At 55.5% G+C, this 21,175-nt stretch overlaps 2 protein-coding genes across 2 annotated transcripts in view; one reads left to right on the forward strand and one right to left on the reverse strand.

Annotated features, from left to right (window-relative positions):
- The window catches only part of ABHD12 (abhydrolase domain containing 12, lysophospholipase), a 46,542-nt gene extending 44,540 nt beyond the window's left edge, over window positions 1-2,002 (forward strand). The window contains exon 13 of the mRNA XM_075042378.1: window positions 10-2,002. Coding sequence (XP_074898479.1) covers window positions 10-49 — 40 coding nt within the window. The 3' untranslated portion in view covers window positions 50-2,002. The remainder of the gene's footprint in view (window positions 1-9) is intronic.
- PYGB (glycogen phosphorylase B) lies at window positions 592-20,793 on the reverse strand. Its single transcript, XM_075042371.1, has 20 exons — window positions 20,466-20,793; window positions 18,360-18,461; window positions 16,387-16,465; window positions 15,422-15,525; window positions 13,837-13,968; window positions 11,162-11,273; window positions 9,997-10,079; window positions 8,958-9,101; window positions 8,523-8,615; window positions 8,249-8,395; window positions 7,963-8,126; window positions 7,492-7,606; window positions 6,652-6,753; window positions 6,377-6,524; window positions 5,758-5,816; window positions 5,275-5,416; window positions 4,758-4,965; window positions 4,164-4,298; window positions 3,964-4,030; window positions 592-3,693 (listed from the first exon to the last, which is right to left on the reverse strand). The coding sequence occupies exons 1-20, from the start codon at window positions 20,706-20,708 to the stop codon at window positions 3,541-3,543; spliced, it is 2,532 nt and encodes an 843-aa protein (XP_074898472.1). The 5' UTR covers window positions 20,709-20,793; the 3' UTR covers window positions 592-3,540.
- Window positions 20,794-21,175: the final 382 nt, after the last annotated feature.

Below are 21,175 nucleotides of genomic sequence, written 5' to 3' on the forward strand. Positions count from 1 at the left end.
CTTTCCTAGGGAATTCCTGGGAAAATCTGAACATGAGCATCATCACTGAAGACTGGCTGCTTGGCAGCACAGAGGTTTTCCTTTCTTTCCTTCCTCTCTCTCCTTTTCGTCCCTGCTCCCTGTGGGTCAATCTGCCATTCTTCCATCCCTGGCACTAGAGGAGGTCAGGGATTCCCACTCTGGTCCTCATGTGTACCCTTGGCAACTCCAGCTCCTGGCATCAGCATCTGCGATGGTAGAAGAAAGAAGTTGTTGGCTTCTTTTTTGACATGGATGGAGGGGTGATAACAGCCCAGGAGCCAGTACCAAACCGTGAAAAATGTAAGCACAACAAAGCCTGGCCAATCCAGCGTGGTACCACTGAGGACAGACATTCCTAGGACATGTGTGTCATGACCAAGGGTGTTTCTTTCACTTTTAAACACTGCTGCTGTTTTTGGATCACATAGAGACTCATTTGTAGGCGAATGGCTTTTGCCGTGTCTCCATACCACAGTTGTCTTGCTTGAGTTTGAGGTGTTCTCTTTCTAGGAAATACATGTTTTGCCTTTCCTTTTCGCTAAGTGGCTGTAATTACAAACACACAGAAGGTCCAGGTGGTGAGAGATATTTTTATTTAGCTCTTCAGTCACAATGTGTTGCAAGTGTTGGGCTAATTGCACACATTTGGAAATAAAATGAAAGTTTTTTTTATTCTTCCTTTTCAAACATCTATTTAATGGAAAAGGTCAGTGCCCTTTTATCTTTTCTGTACCCTTTTCCTGCTCAACATCATTTCTGCTCCCATCCCTGCTATCCTCTGTGGAGCTCCTCCCCTTCTACACATGCACTTCCTATTAGGGCTGAAGTGACTTAAGTAGATAAATTGCAAACTTGGGAGTTTAAGCTGGAAACTGTGAGATTACTTTTTGGCTTGATCTCCCCCTTCCATGAACAATGTGGGCCCAGGATGTGGGAATGGATGTCTTCCATTCTCCCTGTACACACCCAGACAGACATGTGCTTCCTTTGGGTGGGAAGGGCAGGGTTTTTTCCTCAACTACCTTTTAACTCCTTAGGTCAGGTTTTCCTGTTCCTGGTGGCTACACTGTTCCTCTGTAGTTAAAGCAGGCAGTGGTATGCAGTTCTTGATGCAAAAATAAGTCTGGGGTGTCCCTCCCCATCTCTCCCTCCACCTCCCTTCTAGGCTTCCCAGGCACTTCAGTAGCACTTCTCAGCCCATCTCACAGCCATGGTTGGAGCACGTTGTCCAGGAGGCAGAAGTGGGAATGAGCCTCTCCTGTGGGGAGAGGTTCTGGGGGTGCCCTTCCCCTGCTTGGGGCTGGAACGGGCTGGTTTATGCCACTGATGAGCTCTGCACCGAGACAGAAGAGGGTCATGTGCTGACTCTGTAGTGTCTGGCTGGGGACCTGGCCCTGCCCCCCATCAATCTATATAGAGAATACCAGGTGCTGTAGGTTTAGTCACTAGTGCTCAGAGTGAATTGTGCTGCCTGAAGGGTCTGTTCAGGGGTGTACAGCGTAGTATAAACTGCTCAGCATGCATCCAAGTTATATCTGCAGGCTCATACTAGTTGCAAAGCAGACAGTAGCTTGTTCCTGTACTGAGATTCTTCTGCCATAGCGTGGTTGTCCCTGAGGTTTCTGACCCATGATACTCATAAGCTAACTGTGCCACTTAAATTATGTTTGATGCACTTGTATTTATTGCACTGACAGAAGAGAAACACTTACTTGGCTCTGGAGAGTGATGTGCACATTCCAGCTAACGCTGCTGGCAGCTGGCTTGGGGCAAAGCACAGCCTGAGCCAGAGGCTGGCTGGCTGCCTTCCTCCCGTGTGACAGAGCTGAGGGTCCAGCATGTGAACTGCTGGTGTTGGTGATCCCAGCACCATCATTCCCGTTAGTAGGCCAGTGATATGCTTGGAAATTTAAACTGAAATGTTTATCTAAAAGTGGTGTAGTTTTAATAAAGGCATTGACTGCTGATCACTTCAGCTTCACCCGTTTTACCTGGCAGTTTTTGGGACTTTTCCCCCCAGTTGGGCAGGTCAGCTGGGTGTGCGGCAGGGCTGCGGTAGGGTTGTGCATGGGAGATGAGCTTGCAGCTGGGACTGGGCAAGTCTTTGTGGCTGCTGCCAGCTCTGGGTGAGCAGCTCTCCTGGAGCCCAGTGGGTCTGTGCCTGTACTCCGGCTGCAGCCGAGTCTCTGCTTTCCCACTGGGGATGGGGGAAGGTGGAACTGCCCATGGGATTTCTAGCACAGGAGCCCTGTGTGCCACTTGCTGGGCAAAACCCAACACTGTAACCCCCACCTGAGTGCATACGGTCAACGCCCCAGAGGTGCAGGTAAATGGCTTTGGCCCTAGTTAGCCCAGTGCAGCCTCTGGGACCAGCTCCCTCCTGTACACCCTCTGTGCTGGCAAGACTGACCTTTCTGCTGTGGGCATGTCTCCCCCGTGGTGGTGCCAGCATCCCAGCATCATGCCAGCTACAGGGGACCCTCCCATGAAGCCACAGCTGGGGAACACCAGGATGGCTTCAAGCATCATGGCCTGAACTTGTTGCAACCTGAACCCACAGGCATGGAGTAGTCACAAGTCAGCCCCAAGTCAACCCAGCAGGTGTTCTGGTTGTTTTAATGAGTTGGTGTCACACAAGGGAGTACTGGTGCACTACACAGCACTACAGGTGTTAAACTCTGACCCCAGCACCAGGAGAGACACATGGAGCAGCGTGACCCAGCTGCGAAGAGATGCAAGAGATGCCATACGTGTTCACGGCCTGGGTAGCACCCAGCATACAGCTGTGGGCCCAGCAGGGTCAGCTACCCAGCTGGCAGCGGCAGGTACAACCCTCTCTATGCAGACACGGAGGCTAAAAATCCCTGGAGTGACTTGGTTACTGGGCTTTTAGTTAAGAGGTGCAGGAGGAGGCTACGGCAAGCTCTGTGGCAAGGAAGTCGCTGATCCCAGGCCCTCTCTCCTTCTCCTTGTGGCACATGGCATTTGACATTGGTGCCGGCAGGGTGCCAGCTGCTTTAACAGCCAGTCCCACCTTCTCTGGGTGTTATTTGGGAAGGGGGTAACTAGAAGGGCAGGCAGCGGCCTCTCCCTCCCCTAGCTTTGGGGCTGGCAGACCCACTGGAAGAGGATGCAAGACACGCTCTGTTTTGGCTAAACCTGCTTGTGGGGCAGGGTCAAGGAGGCCAGGCTAGGCTGCATGCAGGGGGAGAGGGGAGGATTTAGTTGGAAAGCCCTTGTTAAGCATGGAGCACAGCTGTGGAAGACTTCTCTGTGGTCATCTCACTAAAAGCACTATGCAGCACATGCAGGCTGGATACATGGGTACAAACAGGGTCCTTTCTCCTCTCCCCCAGCTCCTCTTCCTCAGTCAGGGCTCTTCCTCAGAGCATCCTTCTACCCCGCTGAGGGAAAAGCCTTGTTTCTGCAGAGCTGAGCCCATCTGAGACTGGTGGTGAAATTCAGGTGAGGCCTCCTGGGCTGGGAGCTCATCCCTCCTTCCTTCTCTCTGTGTTTGCATCAATCCCGGGGGAGGTTGGGTGGGGGGATTTTTGTGGCAGATGGCTCCACACCCCAGATCTCCTGGGCGTACTCCGTGATGGTCCTATCACTGGAGAACTTGCCCGAGCATGCAATATTCCTGATGACTTTCTTAGTCCACTCCCGGGGGTCCTGGGAAGAGGAGAGGCAATATCAGCAGTCAGTCCCTCACCTGGCTCTGGCCCAGCTTGCAGCCTTGCAGGGCACACTTGGCTGGTTTAAATGCTGCGGCGTGGGGCTGCCGAAGCGGCAAAACCTGCGTCGCCCTGACCCCGTGCCCAAGCCACGCGGTGTCTGTAAGAAGGACTCCACGGGAGCACACTCAGCTTCTCCCACGTCTTCCCACTGCACCACCGTGGCCGAAGACCCCATCCCTCCCCCTCGGTAGCGGGCAGCTCTTACCATAAACAGCTGGTCCACTTGACCTTGGCATTTAATGTAAGCCTCGTAGTCGGCAAACACCTTAAACCTGAAACCCAAAGCAGAGTAAGGTGAGGGTTTGCTTGCTGTAGGGTCCCAGCCTGGCAGGATAGGGCCAGCTGGGAAAGGGTCGCGGGCAGGCTGAGAGCAGCCCACTAAAGGCGATGCTTGCCAGGACTTACCTGTCGTGGTGCATGAGCATATTCACAACGTCCCTGAAGCAACCGGGGTCTCGAGGGGAGAAAAACCCGCTGCTGATCTGGTCGACAGCCTGTCGCAGCTCTGGCAGACGCTCGTAGTACTCCCGTGCGTTATACCTGCGCCCAGCAGAGACGGGCTGTAGGGGCTGATGCTCTCCCCCGGGGCCCAGCACCCAAAGCAGGACCTGACATGTCTGGGGCAGGGAGGGCAGGCAAGGATGCTGGGCAAGGATGCTGGCTCCTGGCAAGGATGTTTTATGGCTCCTGAGGGGCCTTTTTCCTGGGGCTGTGTCCATCAGAGCACCCTCCTAGCGGCTCCAAGACCTGTCGCGGTGCCTGAATCGCTTTGTGCCCAGGCTCCCGTCCTGTGCTCAGGGTGAGCTGCGTCCTTGATGGACCGTGCACTGACCAGCCCAGGGCGAAGGCTGCCTCCAGCCCCCTGCTTTTTCCTGCTCCAGAACTGCCCAGGGAGGAGAGCGTCCCTCCCAGAGATTACATCTCTCTCCCCGCTAGAGCTGGGACCTGTATCCCCATCTGACAAGCCCTGGCACGTATGGGGCTCTCCCCAGCACCAACCCTTGGCGATCCAGGGCCTCCACGTCCTCCACCCGCATGCCAAAGATGAAGAGGTTTTCTTCGCCTGCCTCCTCCGCCATCTCCACATTGGCCCCATCCATGGTACCAATGGTGAGGGCCCCGTTCACCATGAACTTCATGTTGCCGGTACCCGAAGCCTCCGTGCCAGCTGTGGAGATCTGCTGGGAGAGATCCGCTGCTGGGATCACTGTCGGGTGCAAGAGAGGTAGGAGTTAATCCTCGGCACGCTGCAGGTCCCCATGATCTGGGCCCAGGACACCAAAACAACCCAAAAAGCATGGCTCTGGGGCCAGAGCCAGGCTCAGCCCTGCCATGACCCCATGCCGTTGCTATCACTCCTGCATGAAGCTGGCTTCCCACCCTGTGCGGACCCCTCAGGTCCTTCCCAAGGGAGAGCCAGGTGACCTGCCACGACAGCTTCTCAGGCCAGCCAGTTTCTGGGCTCAGCTGGGACGTGCCCAGCTCCTGGCATGTGCTTACACAAGACCAGACGTACCCTTCTCGGCCAAGGATACCCGGTAGTTCTCCAGGAAGATGACCTTGAGCCTGTCCCCTACATAGGGATCGTTGTTGATGACCTCACCGATGGACGTGATGAGTTTGATGATCATCTTGGCCATGTGGTAGCCAGGGGCTGCCTGAAAAAGAGCAGCCCAGAAATAGTGAAGGCTTTTAAGGAAGGGAGAGCATGAGAGGTGCCAGTGCGGGTCCTCACTGCGGGGAGAATCTGGGCCTCACCTCTGCTGTTCGCATGGATCAGCAGAAACACCCTAGTGGGAGGTGAAGTCCTGAGCCACAAGCAAAGAGTGATGGGGCCTCGTTCAGCCTGATTAGTCCATAAAGGTGTTTCCTGAAGAGCCCACCAGCAGATACATGCTGGCTAACCTACAGCGGGCCCGGCAAAGCCACAGAAAGGGGACAGCACCTTCCCCACATCCCCACTGAGCCATGCATGCACCGCGTCTGGGATGCACGTTACCTTTCCTCCGATCATAATAGTCCTGGGCACAAAGGATTTGGATGGATCGCGTCTGATGCCTGAAAGAGGAGGGCATAACACAACCAAAGTGAAGATAAACGGACAGAGTTAATTGCGTTCATCAGAGGTGGGCTGGGATCCCAGCCCATGTCACGTGGACCCAGAAAACTTGCAGGACCCCGAAGCTCAATGAGACATCCACCAGAGCTGTGCTGGGCAAAAATGGGCTGCAGAGTTCTCGGACAACGACTCAAGCCAGCAGGATGCAGAGCTCCAATGATTTGGCTCCCTTTGGGAATGGGCAGGGGCCCAAAGCGTACGCTGGGAGTGGGGGTTCAACTTGCACCAGGTCAGTCCTAACACCTGCAGTACAGGTGGGGGGGTTACCTGGGCCCTGGGACCCAGGTGGGCTGGAGACGTGGGCTGTGAGCTTTTCCTCAGAGCTCTGTACGACCCTTCAGCCACCCTGTCTTCCCTCCTGGAGAGAATTCCTTCACGACAGGAGGGCAGAGCTAGGCTCAGGAGTCCTTGGCCGCCAACTGGCATACTTTTACATAGGAACCCTGGCAGTGAGCGCCTGGGGGGACACCCCTTGTCTGCCAGCCCAGGCAGGACTTACGGTTGTACAGAGTGATAGCGTGCAGGCAGTTCAGCAGTTGCCGCTTGTACTCATGGATCCGCTTGACCTGAACATCGAACATGGACGAAGGGTTGATCTTGACCTTGTACTGCTCCTCCAAGTAGGCTGCAAACTTCAGCTTGTTTTCCTGGCAAGAAAATCTGATGAGGAACGGGCATGGGTTCCCAGGCCTTGTGTCAGAAGTGAGCGTTTGCTGCCGGGATGTTCCTGGGAGCACGGTGCCTTCCCCCCACCCCACCCCCAGTGCACATTACCTGTTTGACTTTCGCCACATCCCTGATAAAACTCTCATTATTGATGAAATCCAGTAGCTTCTTCAGCTGGCTCAGATCTGTGATAAAACCTTCCCCGATTTTCTAAAAGAACAAGCCAAGAGAGGGATGTCCCACCCGTGAGAGACCTCACCCAGTCCACAACTGCACTTTCCCAACAGAGATGCCACAGTCCCGTTAGGAATTGGAAGAGGCACTCTGGCTGGGAAAAGGGGCACAGTTTCTTATAGCGAGCTTACTTCTCCGTATCGTCGGGGAGCCCAGAGGTACAGGGGAAACAGGGCACTTGCAAAAACCCAAACAAGTCCCCCTCCCTCAAGGAGCTTTAGAGGGAGGATGTGTGCACATGTACCAGGGCCTCCCGGCACCTGGAGAAACTGATGGGCAGGACACAAAGATACATTTAATTGCAGGACGTTATTCAGCTATGGCATGTCACAGTGTGAAGCAAAAAAACCTGTGCTAAAGGGCCTGGTAAACAAAGGAGATAGAACTGGGGCTGGAGTTCCTATGTGCCCGTGAAGCTGAATGCTTTTGCAGACACCCCATTTCACACACCACGGTACTGCCTGCCAGGTTGTGTACAGCCACTGCGAGGGCAGGGAACCAGATCCAAATTTCTGCAACGTTTTTGGCCAACTCTTCATCACCGACTTTAAAGCCCAGCCAGTCTCACACCTACACGTGCAACAGGCGTGCTCCCAGGCTGTCCTCACTCTCACCCGCCAGGCGTGAGCCCCAGCTCTGATCAGACCACACGAAGAGGTGATCAGAAGCAAACGGATCACTCAGCCCCTCACTTTGGGACAGCTTGCGACTCACCTCAGCAATAACATCGGCCAGCCCTGGGTTGCACAGCAGGAGCCAGCGCCTTGGCGTGATCCCGTTTGTCTTGTTCTGAAACTTCTCCGGCTCCAGCTCATAGAAATCCTTGAACCTGGAACACCAGAGAGACCTGAACCACCCACCACCACCCAGAGCTTCAGCTGGGCCCCCACCGCACGTGCTCCTGACTTGAGGCAGTCACTGCGGATCTCCCTGGAGCAAGCGTGAACTCTCTATGCCGCTTCTCACCCCCTTCCTCGGCCATAACGCCAAGGGTTTCACCAGCTCCAAAGGGACGCGAGTTAGACCTTGCACACACGCAAATAAGACAGTCTCCCCAACCTGCCATGCCCAGGAGGGCAACCAAAGCAGACCTCGACACCTGATCGCTCCAGTTAGCCCCCCCATGCTTGCAGGCAAAGCCCAGTGAGCGGAGAGGGCGCGTGCCTTGGGTGTCCCCCAACTCACACCGAGTTCTTCACAATGTCGGAGTGGATGCGGGCCACGCCGTTGACCGCGTGGGAGCCAATCACGCAGAGATGCGCCATGTTAATACGTTTGCAGTCTCCTTCCTCGATCACCGACATCCTCCGGAGACGGTCAACGTCCCCCGGGTAGAGAGCTGCCACCCGCTGCAGGCAGAAAAAGGGACATTAGCGACCCAGCCATAGGACCTAGGAACATTCCCATCCTAAAAGCGGCCAGATCAAGACCCCCAGAGTTCCCACAGCCTGTGACCGTCCCAGTCCCTTACGTCCAGATGCATCTGGTTGAGGGCGTAAATGATCTCTAGGTGACGTGGCAGCAGCTTTTCAAACATGGAGACCGGCCAGCGCTCCAGGGCTTCAGGCAGCACGGTGTGGTTGGTGTAGGCGCAGGTCCGTTTCGTGATCTCCCAGGCCTGCGTTACGGACAGCAGGTTAACGCGTGCGTGCCCAGCCCAGGAGGGGAAAGGAGACCCCGTGTGAGGACAGGACAGCAGCTCTTTCCGCTGCAACTTTTGGCACGGACCTCCTAGCTCTGCTTACCTTGTCCCAATCCACTTTCTCCACATCCACCAGGATCCGCATAAGCTCTGGGATGGACAGGGCAGGGTGGGTGTCATTTAGCTGAATCGCCACCTGCAACAGAGACTCGCTGGGCTCAGATCTGGCAGGGATAGGACTGTGACAGTGTCCTGCATGCGTGGGGTTGGGGTGAGGGTCATGCCCAAGCCTCTTCTCATGGCACACACCCCAGAAACGGAGCGAGCTCCCAGGAACAGAGCTATTCAACCTTTGTAAGTTTTGCTCCAAATTGCAAAATTTTCCCTGGGAAAATAGCCCAGAGATCACCTGTTTTCCAACCCAAACTGCCAGGGTCTTTGTATACATTCCCCCACTTGGTCCTGAGCATCCTGCTCTCCCTCATGATAGGCAGGTCTAGCTAAAACGCCCCCGGACCCTCTTTGCCCACAAACTCACCTTATCTGGGAAGGTTTCAAAGCATGTTCTCACAGGGTCTCGACAGCCAAATTTGGAGGACTTAAAACGGCGGATGATGTCTTGGAGGGTAGCAGCCACCACGAAGTACTCCTGTTTCAGCCGCAGCTCCTTGCCTTCAAAGAACTGCAAGTGGGGGGACCACAGCCATCAGTGCTGCAGCTGCCATCCCCAGTTGGCAGCCGAACCCCTGGAGATGCTCCTACCCACTCTGATGGGCTTCCCAACAGGCCTCACAGGTTCAGCACCTCATCGGGGCAAACGTGGATGTTTCTCACATTGCCTCCGATGGGGCAGCAGCTGTAGGGCCTGACAAGGGGCTCGGCATCCCAAACAGCTGCCTCCAGAGAGCACCAGAACCTGCCACGTCCATGCTAGTCCTACAGAGCAAGCGCAGCTCCCTCCCTCGCTGCAAGACCCTTGGATTTTGGACTCCCTGCAATAGCCAGGAGCCCATGTCTCTGGACATACCAGCTGCCTCCTGTGCACACTACACTTCACACTATTTTTAAAAGCCAGCAGCAATGAGAGGGTGCAGGAGATGAGCTTTTCCAGCACAGATCCTAGATAGTGAGGGCTCTTCCCTTCTGGATCCAGTGCCCAGTGAGTGCATGGCCTGGGACAGTCCCTGCAGCGAGAAATCCCTTGAACTGGGGATGGAAACGAGTCCCCCCCTCATGGCCGCCTCTGAAATGACAACTTACTTTTGCAAAGGGTAAGCCATGTAAATTGCCTTGAATTTGAAGGAGTAATAGGTCTTCCCCTCCTTGCAGCAGGGGACAGAGCAGCTACACAATATGGGCCAGACTCAGCTGCCATCAGTCAGCAGAGACCCTCTGGAGCCAGCAGAGCTGTGTCTGTTCACTGAGAATTACAGGGCCAACCTATTGTATTAAAAATCCTTAAACCAGAACAATAAATATCAGGTGGCCATGACCTTCCAGTGCTTGCAAACAAGGCAATACAACTACAGGGAGGATGATCCGGAGCAGCAGGCGAGAGAGGCAAGAGAATCACTCACGTTGTCATTTGGGTACAGGACTCTGGATATGTTTTCTGCCAGGTTTCTGTCCAACACCGCCTCAATGTAGTCACCCACGTTGACTGCAGCAAGAGAGAAATACACACAGCACTGCAGCAGCTGCAGAGGTTCAGGTAGGTCCCTGACACTGCACTTTTCCCTCTCTTCTCATAGAGCAATTTGTAACAGGAACGTTCAGGCTGGTATTAATGAAATATGAATGGGAATGTACATGTGTGAAAGGCACCAGAGAGACAGGAGGAGATGGGATAAAAGAAAGGCACATCTCCATGCAGTTTCTCAAGACACGCATATCAGGAAGGACAGACAGAAACTGAAGACAGACAGCAGCCAGAGAAGGCAAAAAAAGGAAGCGAGTGACCAGCCATCTTGCTTAAGGATGAAGGAGGAATGGGGCAGGGCAAAGCAGCACAAAGACCGCAATCATGCTCAACTCCTAAAGGGTACAAAAGGCTCTTCTGAAACCCAGCTCGCAGCTGCCAATGCTCAATTATGAGGACTCGAGAGCCATCACCCCTTGTCCCACACAAGTTCTGGCAGGACTGCTTTGACACACACATCTCTGCGCTTGCCAGAATGGAAGAATAAATCAAAGCAGTCTAGTCTAAAACCTTCCCCTTCTGTAACAGCCCCTCACTGACATTTGGTATGTTAGTTGCCATGTATCTGCTCTTCTTCAGCACAACAATTAGAGCCTGGAAAAACGCAGCAGAGAGGTCGCACGTAGACCCAAAGGAAACCAACAGTAAGGCGGGCTGTGCTGCTCTTCTCCTTCAGCGCTAAAGGATGATGCTGCACAGAAACGACCCTCCATGGCAAGTGTGGGTTTGCAGCTCATTTGGTGATGTGGGGAACGCAGTGGCAGGTGGTCTATCACTTGGGGAAGGTATAAAGCAGGTTTTGAGAGCATGAGAAGCGTGATGGGTATGGAAGGAGGACGGATGGGTGTCCTGGTGCATGAGGGCTCTGGAAGCGGTTGGAGGGAGCGCGATCCACGGATGCGCACACAGCACTGTGTTTGGAGGTAGCCAGGAGATATGGATAAAGCAGACCAGGTGGGGAGTGCTGTGCCAGGTCCTATGCACACAGGAACAACCATGTCCCAGCCTGGCCAGAAGAGAGGCAGCGGAGGGATAGCACTTACACTCTTGGAGGTTGAAGTCATTGGGCGCTTTTGCAGACCACAGCCTCATGGTGTTTACAGTGTTGTTCTTGTATCCTGGCACTGGCGTGTCGTAAGGCATAGCAAGGACAACCTGCAAAAGGACAGTATTCCCCTCTGATTAGCAGCACGATGGCCTCAGAGAAGGTGGGAAAGCGGCTGAAACCTCTGCAGGAAGAATCCAGAGGACACAGACAACTCCTGGCTGTGGCAAGAATCTCACCTTACTAAAACACACCTGCTGAGCTTCACAGAATTCCCTGCTATCACGGGCACTGCCAGCACCCACTGGCAAAGCGTTAATAGGAGAAGCAGAGCTGTTTGGAGCTTTACTGACAAACTGGGAGTTACAAGCCCATCAATGAAATGTAAAAGAGAGTTGCAAACAACTCGCTGACCTTCCTATACCAACTGGCGTGCCTATTAGTTATTCACCAGAGCACGGCAAGAATCCTCAGCTGGCCACTGCGATTCTGTCTGTGCTGGGCTGGGGCCAGGGCAGCTGGGACAACCTTTGTGCTTCCATCTGGGATAAACTCCGCAGCCTGAATCCTGCCTGTTAGCCTTCCGCAGCCTGCCAGCACCAAACCCGACCACCGCAGCACCATTCCCACAGCAATTCACCCAACGGTCAAGGTTTGTTGAACCTGCCTGGGTAAATCCACTGCGATCTCCAGCATCCAAACTGAACACGAGTGTGAAACTATTAGTGCAGTCTACGGATGATGCTTAAGCATCAGGATGCTTCACATGTGGCTACAGGGAGTAACACCGGGGCTCCCAGTTCAGATTACACTAGCCAGGCAAGGCATGGATATGCTTCCAAGCTTCTGCGCTCCAGCTCACTGTTGTGCCAATACCTGCGTGCCTCCAGACCTGCCGAGCAGCAAGGCAAGGCACCCTGACCTCAGCCTGGAACGAAGATGCTGAGGGCTGATGCCAGCAGAGCCGAACGGTGCTTGCAGAGCAATGCCCTGATCCTGCAGCACGGAGCCTGGGCTGCCTCTCTGACACTGGCAAAAAAGAGCCAGCACCCTCCTGAACAAGTCGGTGCGTACTGGCACGACAGCCCAGCAGCCAGAGGCTGTCCCCAAACAAAGATGTGAGAGGCAGCAGAGAACCGAAGGAGCTGTGCTCACAGGGCAGGGAAAACCCAGGCAGATCGGCTTGTTGGCCCTGAAACAGCCTCTTGGTGCTGGCGTCAGCAACACCTCCCCTCTGGGGAGAATCAGCAAGAGCTCAGGCTCTCAAAGCTGCTATTACCAGCTCCGAACATGGAAGCAGGCAGAAAGCCTGCCCTGCCTGAGCCACGCGACTGGGGCATGAAGAGAGTGATGCTATATTTGGAGACTGCGTCTTTGGCTTTTTTTTTTTTTGAGCCTTTCCAACTTGTTCCCTAATTGGCACTATCTGAAAATTCACCTCCTTGTAGGAAGCAGTGTTTCCACTGCACTGCTTGGGATCCCCGAATCCCCAGACTACCGCCGGGGTCAGAAGAGGAGCACATCGAAAGGCAACGGCACTCGGTCCCCAGGCGGGTATCTGCTTCCCCAGAGAGCTCTGGCATGGTGCCTCCGTGCTGTTCCCGAGGTTGTGGTGTTGAACCCCTGCACTGTCTGTGTCCTGGGAATGGCCTATGTCACTGTACAGCCTTTGACAACCAGGGATGCTGGAAAAGGACCCGGTTTGTTTCTCAGGTGGCTCTGCAATGGAGCTTCAGCTCTTGGTGCTGAAGAGAAAAGCTTGGCTTTATGACTGTGCACTCCTCGGATGGGTAGAGCTGGCTCGTCAGGGTGAGAGACCCTTGAACATTATGGGAACAAGGCTACGTCATGTCCCTGAATCCCAGAGAAATTCATAGTCCTTCCTTCCTCCATCCCGGGCACTACTTAGACAGGAGAGGCTGAAACATCTTCAATCCTCTTAATAAATCTGTGCCTCTTTAAAGCTTGCCTTCCTCAGCGGTAAGACCGGAATGCATTTACGACGCAGCAGCCTGTGCTCTGAGCAGGCACACGCTCCCGAAGCACAGCATTCCCTCCCCAACTGTGGGAGGCTGAAGAAGCGTTTGCTCTCCACGATGCCACAAAACAAGGCCTCCAGGCAGACCGGAGACTTGAAACCATACCTCCAGCCTTCCCTGACAGCACTCTACCCATCAGGCGAGCCTGGGAAAGAGGAACTTGCTCTGATCACAGGAGTTAAACACCCACGGAATTGCTCCATGGCCACCCCGCGAGATGAATCTCCACCCACAGCCGCAGCGCCAGAACCACCTGCAAAACCACTGGGTTTGAGCGAGTGGTAGCCAGGAGCAGTGTGGAAGGAGGCTAGCACAGCTGCCAGGGATACGGTCCTCCTCCGACACAAATCCATGCAAGACTGTGGGGCTTCGCCCTGGAGACCGGTAGAGGAGGAGGCTCCAACTGACCTGAAGTTACAGCTATGACTGAATATCATCCTTCTTTTTCCTCAAATCCTGCTGCAGCCGTAGCCAACAAAGTCACCTTTGTAATTGCAAGGGTAGCAGAGAGTTTTGCCAGACTGGGAGAGAAGCAAGGTCTGGCCACCTCAGGCAGCCCGGGGACAGATTCTCCCCCCTCCACGCTACCCTGGCCCCTACTCCCCCAGCCCAGCACCGAGGAAGACGTCGGTACCTGAGTGTCGACCCACTTCACACCCTCAGGGGTGTGATCCACGCGGCCATAGAAGTGCACAGGGAGCATGTACTCCGGGCGAGCTTTCTCCCAGGGATTGCCGTAGCGTAGCCAGTCATCGGCCTCCTCCACCTGCAAGAAGCAAACGAGGTTCAAGTGATGGCTTGTGTCTCCAAGTGAAGGCTAAACTAGGCTCTCCGAAGGGAGGCCAGTTTAAAAGCAAAGCTTTAGTAAGCTGGCTTTAAAAATGGATATGCAGAGGCCTCTAGAGGACAGCTGTGCTTTTTGAAACACGGATGACTACATCCCAGCTGGTATAAATAAATCAGGCTCTATGGGCTTTGCAGAGCTGCACAGGTTTAAACCACCCAAACAGCACAGATTGCTGCACTCAGTCTGTCTCGAGGCTTTTACATCCAGATTGACCGTGATAGTGGGAATATGTGGGATGGGGTTCCCTAGAAGCCCATCGGTGCTGTTCCTGGCCACAAACCACCCCCTGTAACCCAGGTCTTGCTAACTGCTCTGCCCTCCGCCAGAGAGGATTTCTCTTCCCTGCTCATAACAGCACAAATGGGAGTGAAGTGAATTCAGCAGAGCCACCAAGGCTGATGCGGACCAGAAACCAGAGGGGCTGAGGCACTTGGAGAGATGCTCTGTGCCTGCCGGCATTTCTCTGCCAGGTGGGGGGGCAGGTCTGAGCCACAACCCAGCATCGCCACCACCCCTGTTCTTTTTAAAGTAACGTTAAGCCAATTACAGTGGATGCTTTTGTCCCTGTTTTCACCATTTATAGGGCCTAGCATTGCAGCTTCTTTGTGGGGAAGGAGGAAAAAAACCAACCCTCAAACCTCTCACCCCCCCTGACTTATGGAGAGCTATTTTACAGGGAAAAAAGGTCCTTTATGTTTAGAAGCAAGGCAAATCTCCTAATGGAAACCATTTCCAGACATACACTAGGGAAAACTGCCAGGTGGGGCAGTTTTTTTTAGCCTGTTTTCACTTGCAAAATATTATGATCACTAATGCTAGAGGAGAGTCCCTGTTTAAGCCAGTCTCCCAGGGAACCCACAGGAGCAGCAGCACCCCAGGCACTTGCTCCTCTTCCATCATAGTCAAATTCATCCTCCACCAGACACCTTCATGAGGTGTTTAGCTGCATCTCCATCCTTAGCCTGACTCCTTGCCCACTCACTGCTGGGCTGGATGGGACTCTCGGGTTGTTGCAGCTGTGCCACGGAGCCCCAGCCAGGGGAAACTCCGGTCCCAGCCATGCCCCGTGGGCTCAGCTCCAACACCAGCTTGCCGGCTTGGTGAGTGGCGTGGATGAGCTTGCACATGTCCCCGGGTAAGCGCCCGGGGCACACGCACCCCACCGCCCTCATCGCTCCTCTTTGCTCAGGCCGTCAGAGATCCCAGGGTCAGCACAAGCGGTGGGAAGCGACAGCCCATTTGGCACCAGGTGATGGGCTCAGACGCCCAGTTTACGAACAGCTCAAGGCACCGCAGTGCCGTTTGTGTGGCCAGGCTTCGTCCGCAGGCACGAAACGGAAGGAGAAAGGGTGACTTGAGTTCGCCAACGTACCTGCCAGCCGTCGACAATCTTCTGATTGAAGATACCGAACTCGTAGCGGATGCCATAACCGTATGCTGCCAGCCCCAGAGTGGCCATGGAGTCCAAGAAGCAAGCTGGAAGAGCAGAGCATGGTCACGCTGCAAGGAAACTCACCCCTCACTCGCTGCATCTGCTACGGCATGCTGTGCGCGGGGGTGAGGGGCTGCCACAACCAATGCCGCTGGAAACATTTATTACTCAAGAGAAAATCCATGTGCAGAAGGGGACAGCCTGCGGCAGGACCCCACGGACGTCCTGCCGAGCCACGATGGACACCCCAAGGTTGTTGGTGACAAGGACAGGTCACCAAAAACCTAAATCCAGCCTTGTCGCAGTGAGAGCTCTTCTAAACTTGCCCAAGGTGCCCACGCCTTGCTCTAAGCTTGCCTGCCCGGTAAAGCAGGGTTTCTGACCCCAGCTCACTGCTCCACCAGCTACTTTGCTATTATTGCTTTCGGAGCAAACCCTTCCAGCCCTCAGTCCGTGGCAGCTCTGGCAAAGATCAGCCCCGGCATTTCCTCCGCGTTGGGGAGCTCTCATCTCCAGAAATCCCGTGGGACCGGCAGACTAAAATAGCAGCCAACAATCTGCCTACATGAGAGCTGCTTGGGTGCCTCTGAAAAGTGAGAGATTTCACAGGGAGGTGAGGAAAAAGGCTCCAGACAGCCTCTTTCAGCCGCAGCCCTGCCTGCTGTGCTGCAGACTACAGAGCTACATCTCCTGGATGCTCTCACCGGGGACGGGGCTTGTTTCTGGCCAGCCGAGAGCAGGCAGGAGGGTACCACGCTGCTGAAGGGCTGCGGGGTGGATGCAGGCTGAGGTCTGCGTGTTTTCTGCCGCAGCGCCGGCAGCGAGGGCGTGACAGCCTCCAGCCAGGCCACCCTCGGTCCCTGTGCACCCTGCACGAGGAAGGGGCTCCCCTCTCCCTGTCTTACCTGCCAAACGGCCCAAGCCTCCGTTTCCCAGCCCAGCATCTTCTTCGATTTCTTCCAGCTCCTCCAAGTCCAAACCCAGCTATTGGGGAAAGAGCCACGGCAGAACACGTCACCACCCAAAGCCCACGTCCTTGGAGCTGCTCTCCGAGGAGGACAAACACCAAAAACAATCCACACCACGAGAAATTCAACACACAGGGGTCTCTGCATCCCTCCACCCTCCCCTCCCCACAAAGCATCTTACCAGCCTCTGGTCCCCGGGCAGCCCAATTAATTGGAAAATAATTTAGCCCATCATCAAACGTCGCTTTCCCATGAACTAGGCTTCCTTAGAGATCTCGAACAATACACTCATCTCCTGGCAGCCCCTCGCACCAGGAGGCCCTTCCACCAAACTCGCCGTTGGAGACAGGACGGTGAACGGCCAAGTCGGCACACACGGGACCGCCGAATCCTGCCCGGCTACACATGCCCCCGACTCTGCTCGCAACCCCCCCAGTCCTTGAGGAAGGGCACAACCACACCGGCAGCTGGTTACTGCAGCGTTCACCATTACACTCCGTGCCTTCCCGCATCCTGCCGCCGAGCTCTTTGGCCGGAATCCATGGCTGGAAGTGGTTGTCTCCTCTGCTGCACCTCTCGGGCTATTTTTTCTCTGGCCCGGGGGCTGCTGCCGGATGAAGGCTAAGCATGCCAGCAGCAAGGACTACTCCAGGAGTCAAGAGATGCTGCGTCTCGGAAGGCAGCGGTATCTCACCTCCGTGCCAGGGGGGACAGCGGGGAGTCAGGCTGACACCACGGCTGCTCCCCGAACCGCTCTCCCACGGCTTCAGCGGTCTGCAACCACAAGCCGGGAAAGCCTCACGCGCAGTGTGACGGGGTCACAAAAACCGAGGTGAATTCTCTCAGTGACAGAGCCATGCTGGATACGAGACCTCCCATCCCAGCTGGCCACCGGCCATGACGAGCTCCACATGTCGGAGGCTACAGTGCGGGAAGCCTCCGTTCGCACATCAGGCCAAATCAGTACGTGGAAAATGCCTTGCAAAGGGACGTGAGGATCCTCCCTGAAAAAAAACAGCGTGCGCTCCGAGGCACGATACCTCGGAGAGGAAACATGTCAGGTCCCTCCCTGGAAATCCCTTCCCATCTCTGGGCAGGGAAAGCGCTCACCAGGACGTTTCATCAGCAATCATAGCACCTCATTTTGAGAGAGTGACAGAGCCCAACTTCTGCTAGAAAGTGTAACATGGATCAATCCGGTGGGGCGGGAGGGAAGAGGAAGGGGGGAAATAAAGCTTTTGGGTGAGAAAGCCCAAAACCTCATATTCTGTCAAAAAAGTCACTGTCCTGCTGCAGAGATGGCTGCAAGCCTACGTAACCGTGACCTCGCGTTTGTGATTGCCTTGGTGGTACTCAGCTGTGTTTTTTCCAGTTTGAACTCATCGAATGACATTTTAATTCAAGAAAACGATTTCCGCGCTTTCTTCCTTCCCAGTGATTCACTTTTCTCTGGCAGCGCTGCTGTGGTGCCTTGTGTACCTGCATGTATGAACTGTAATTTGGCATTTTGGTGCTCCAGTTTCCCCTTCTGGCCCAGCCTCCCCTATTAGACTACATGTCCCATGATGAGTCATCATCTCTCCTAGTAATGGAAAGTTATTTGCAGCCTGGGACTCCCTAGTCTTTTGGGATATTGGGTGTTGCTTTCTGGCTACTATTCTGGATTTTCCCAGCCGCTACAGGAAAAGGGTGGTTTGAGAAAATCATACTCCAACTCTCAAGGAACCCCAGGGTCCCCCTACGGTCTCCTCTAGAGAATGAAAAACACTAACAGAGAGTCAAGCCTCGTGTCGTTTAGTCAAAATAACACATCCGTAGGAGGAAGCCCTGAGAAATAAAGCTACCCAGCCCTCCGCATAGAAAAGTTTGGCCAGTTCCTCAGGGGGGCCCCCGTACCCCCAAGACTTCACCTGGTAAATGGCTTCGTCGCAAGCGTTCTGCAGGCCCAGGTTCACCATGGTGTTCTGCAGAGTGCGGCCCATGTAGAACTCCAGGGACAGGTAGTAAATGCGCTGGGGAGGCAAAGCAAGATGCTTACGCACAGCACAACACTTTGCTTTCACCAAAGTCACTGAAAATTAGGAGCAGACCCAAGTGCTTTCCAGAGTAGGGATGTCTTCCCAACCCGGCTCTTGGCGCCCGCTCCTGAACACCACGCACCACAGTTTGTTTGTCAGAAGCTCGCGCGGGATGCGAGCCAACCCTCCGCTGCACGTCTCCCTGCCAACAGCCTTCTATAGAAAAATCTCGTTGCTTGTTAAGTGTTTCCCTATTTAACCCAGGGCAAGAATTATCTAGGATGCTGAATGGGATATTTATACACCGTCAAACTCAGCTGAGGTGATCCTTACACTTGGTTTTTAAAGTTTTCCCATGCTGAGCTGAAGCTGATCCAGAGCTTGCTGAAAGCCGGAGCGAGCCCCCTGTCCCATGCACGCCGGCCGGGCTCAGGGCCAGGCCCCTTTCCTGCTAGAGATTTTCCAGTGTTCCTATCACACGGGTCCTCCTGTTCTCCCCACGCCGAGATTCACACGCACGTTTCAACCCGTTGAACAAATAAACTGTCCCACGGGTGGCAGGGTTCCCGGCACAACTGTGCAAGACGGGCTGCTCTGTGGTGACCTTCCGAGTTTCGGAGGAGCTGCGCCTGTGCCACGAATGCTAATGAAAGCCTGTTTGTAGGATGAGAAGCAGGCTGTGCAAACTTTTGCCCTCGCTCAGATTTATTGCTATAGATATTTTTATAAATAGACAGGAATTTTTAACAGAGCAATAGCCTGACTTTAAAGCGTGCTTCCCCTGGAATCTCTTTCCTTTGTAGCTGAGATCTTCCCCACTAAGCAGCAGGATTACCCGTTCTGTCACCTCTGCTGGGAGTCTGAGAGGGTCCATCTGTTCCTTGGGGCACATCGGAAAGACTGAAACCATCGCACAGTTGCATAAATACTCTGCTCTGCTCAGCCTCCCGCAGGGACATTGTTTCTAGTGAGAATCTAAGCGCAGGGGACAGTAAGCAAACCCACTCCAAGCTCCTCCTGGCTTTTATGGGATCTGTACAAACCCTTCTGTTAGCGCAGCAATACGGCTCAGAGCGCATTTGTGTGAGTAAGGATAAAAGGGAGAGCTCCACGCACCGGCGTAACTCCCCGTGCATGTGCAGCCTTACCGGCGTGAAAGCGCAGTTTGGTTCTTGTGTCAAGGCAATATTCATAACCCCAGGAAAAGAGCTGACTCGGGGAGGCAGCTGCCTACAGACTGGGAAGGTATGTGCCTTTTCTAGTACACAGCTGCCCTCCGGGGCTCTCCAGTTAAGTGCTGGATTGGGTCTTAATTCAAAAGGATTAAGGCTGAATAACGTCCTGCAGCCCCCAATATCTCCAGCATCGCCGTCCTGACTTGACGAGTGGGGAGGAGAGGAGGGAGCAGGCCGGGTCCCCCGGGAACCACCAACTCGCCAGGGTTTGGTGACCTGGGAAAGCTCATCTGGTTTGCAGGAGGCAAGAAATTCCTCTCCAGCCTCAAAGCCGAGCCGCCCGCGGGCTCCGTGGGAGCGAAGCCAGGACGTCCCGGCTGTGCCGAGGCATGTGCCGAGACGTGGAGGTGACGATGCCCAGAGGGGACACCGCCGCCGTGGTGCGAGTGCAGGACCTGGCCGCGGCGAAGCGTGCGGAGGAGCTGGCAGCAGCGAGGCCGGCGCGAGGACACGCTCGCGGCGGGATGACGGGGGACGTGGCTGCGACAAGGCGTGGGGGGGGGTGTCACAGTCGTGGGGATGGCCGTGGGAGGACACGGCTGCAGCAAGGCTCAGCGGGACAGGGCTGCAAAGAAGCTCGCGGGGGTCACAGCGAACGGGGGACACGGCGGCGGCGATGCCCACGGGGGCGCGGCGAGACGCCCGCGAGGTACGTGACCGCGGCGATGCCCACGGGGGCCGGGGCCAGGGCGAGATGCGGCCGCGGGGATGCCCGTGGGACGAGGGGGGCCCCTTCTGTCGCCCTCCCCGGGGGCTCGCTCACCTTGGGGTCCTTCTCGTAGTAATGCTGCTGGGTGCGAATCCAGCGTCCCACCAGGTGGTCGCGCACGGTGTGGGCAAGCGCGAAGTAGTAGTCGCGGGGGGTGGCGACGTTGCGGTCCTTGACGAGGGTGAAATGGAGGTGGCGGTTGAAGCTCTTGCGCACCTCCGCCACGTCCCCCAGCCCCGCGATCCCCCGTACGCTGATCTGCTTTCTCCGTTCCCCGTCGCTCAGCGGAGCGGCCATCCCGCCGGCTTCGGCTTCTCCGGCTTCTCCGGCTCCGGCTCTGCCGCAGCCGGGCCCGCCGCCGCCGCGCCTGCGCTTCTACCGCCCGCGATGAGGCGGAGCCCCGGCCCGGCTGGCGCCCGGCCCGGCCCCCGAGGAAGGGGGAAGGAGCTGCCCGCCCCCGGTCCGGCCCCGAAACGATGGAGCTCCGGTCGTCACAAGGGCCGGAGGGGGCTGGTGGGAAGGCGGGCCGATTGGGGACGGGGAAGGGGGTGTCGGGGAACCGGGATGGGGATGGTGTGCGGGGAGAGGGATAGGTTGTGGGGACACGGGTGGCATCTGGGGCTGGGGTGGCGTGGAGGGCTGGGATGGCGTGCGGAGACAGGGATGGCACGGCGGCGGGGGGAACGGGGATGGTGGAGGGGCTGGGATGGCCTTGAGGGGACGGGGATGGCGTCAGGGCACTCATTTCTCAACCCGCCCGCCCT

This window comes from Buteo buteo, chromosome 12, assembly GCF_964188355.1.
Source record: "Buteo buteo chromosome 12, bButBut1.hap1.1, whole genome shotgun sequence".
Taxonomy (NCBI): Eukaryota; Metazoa; Chordata; class Aves; order Accipitriformes; family Accipitridae; genus Buteo; species Buteo buteo.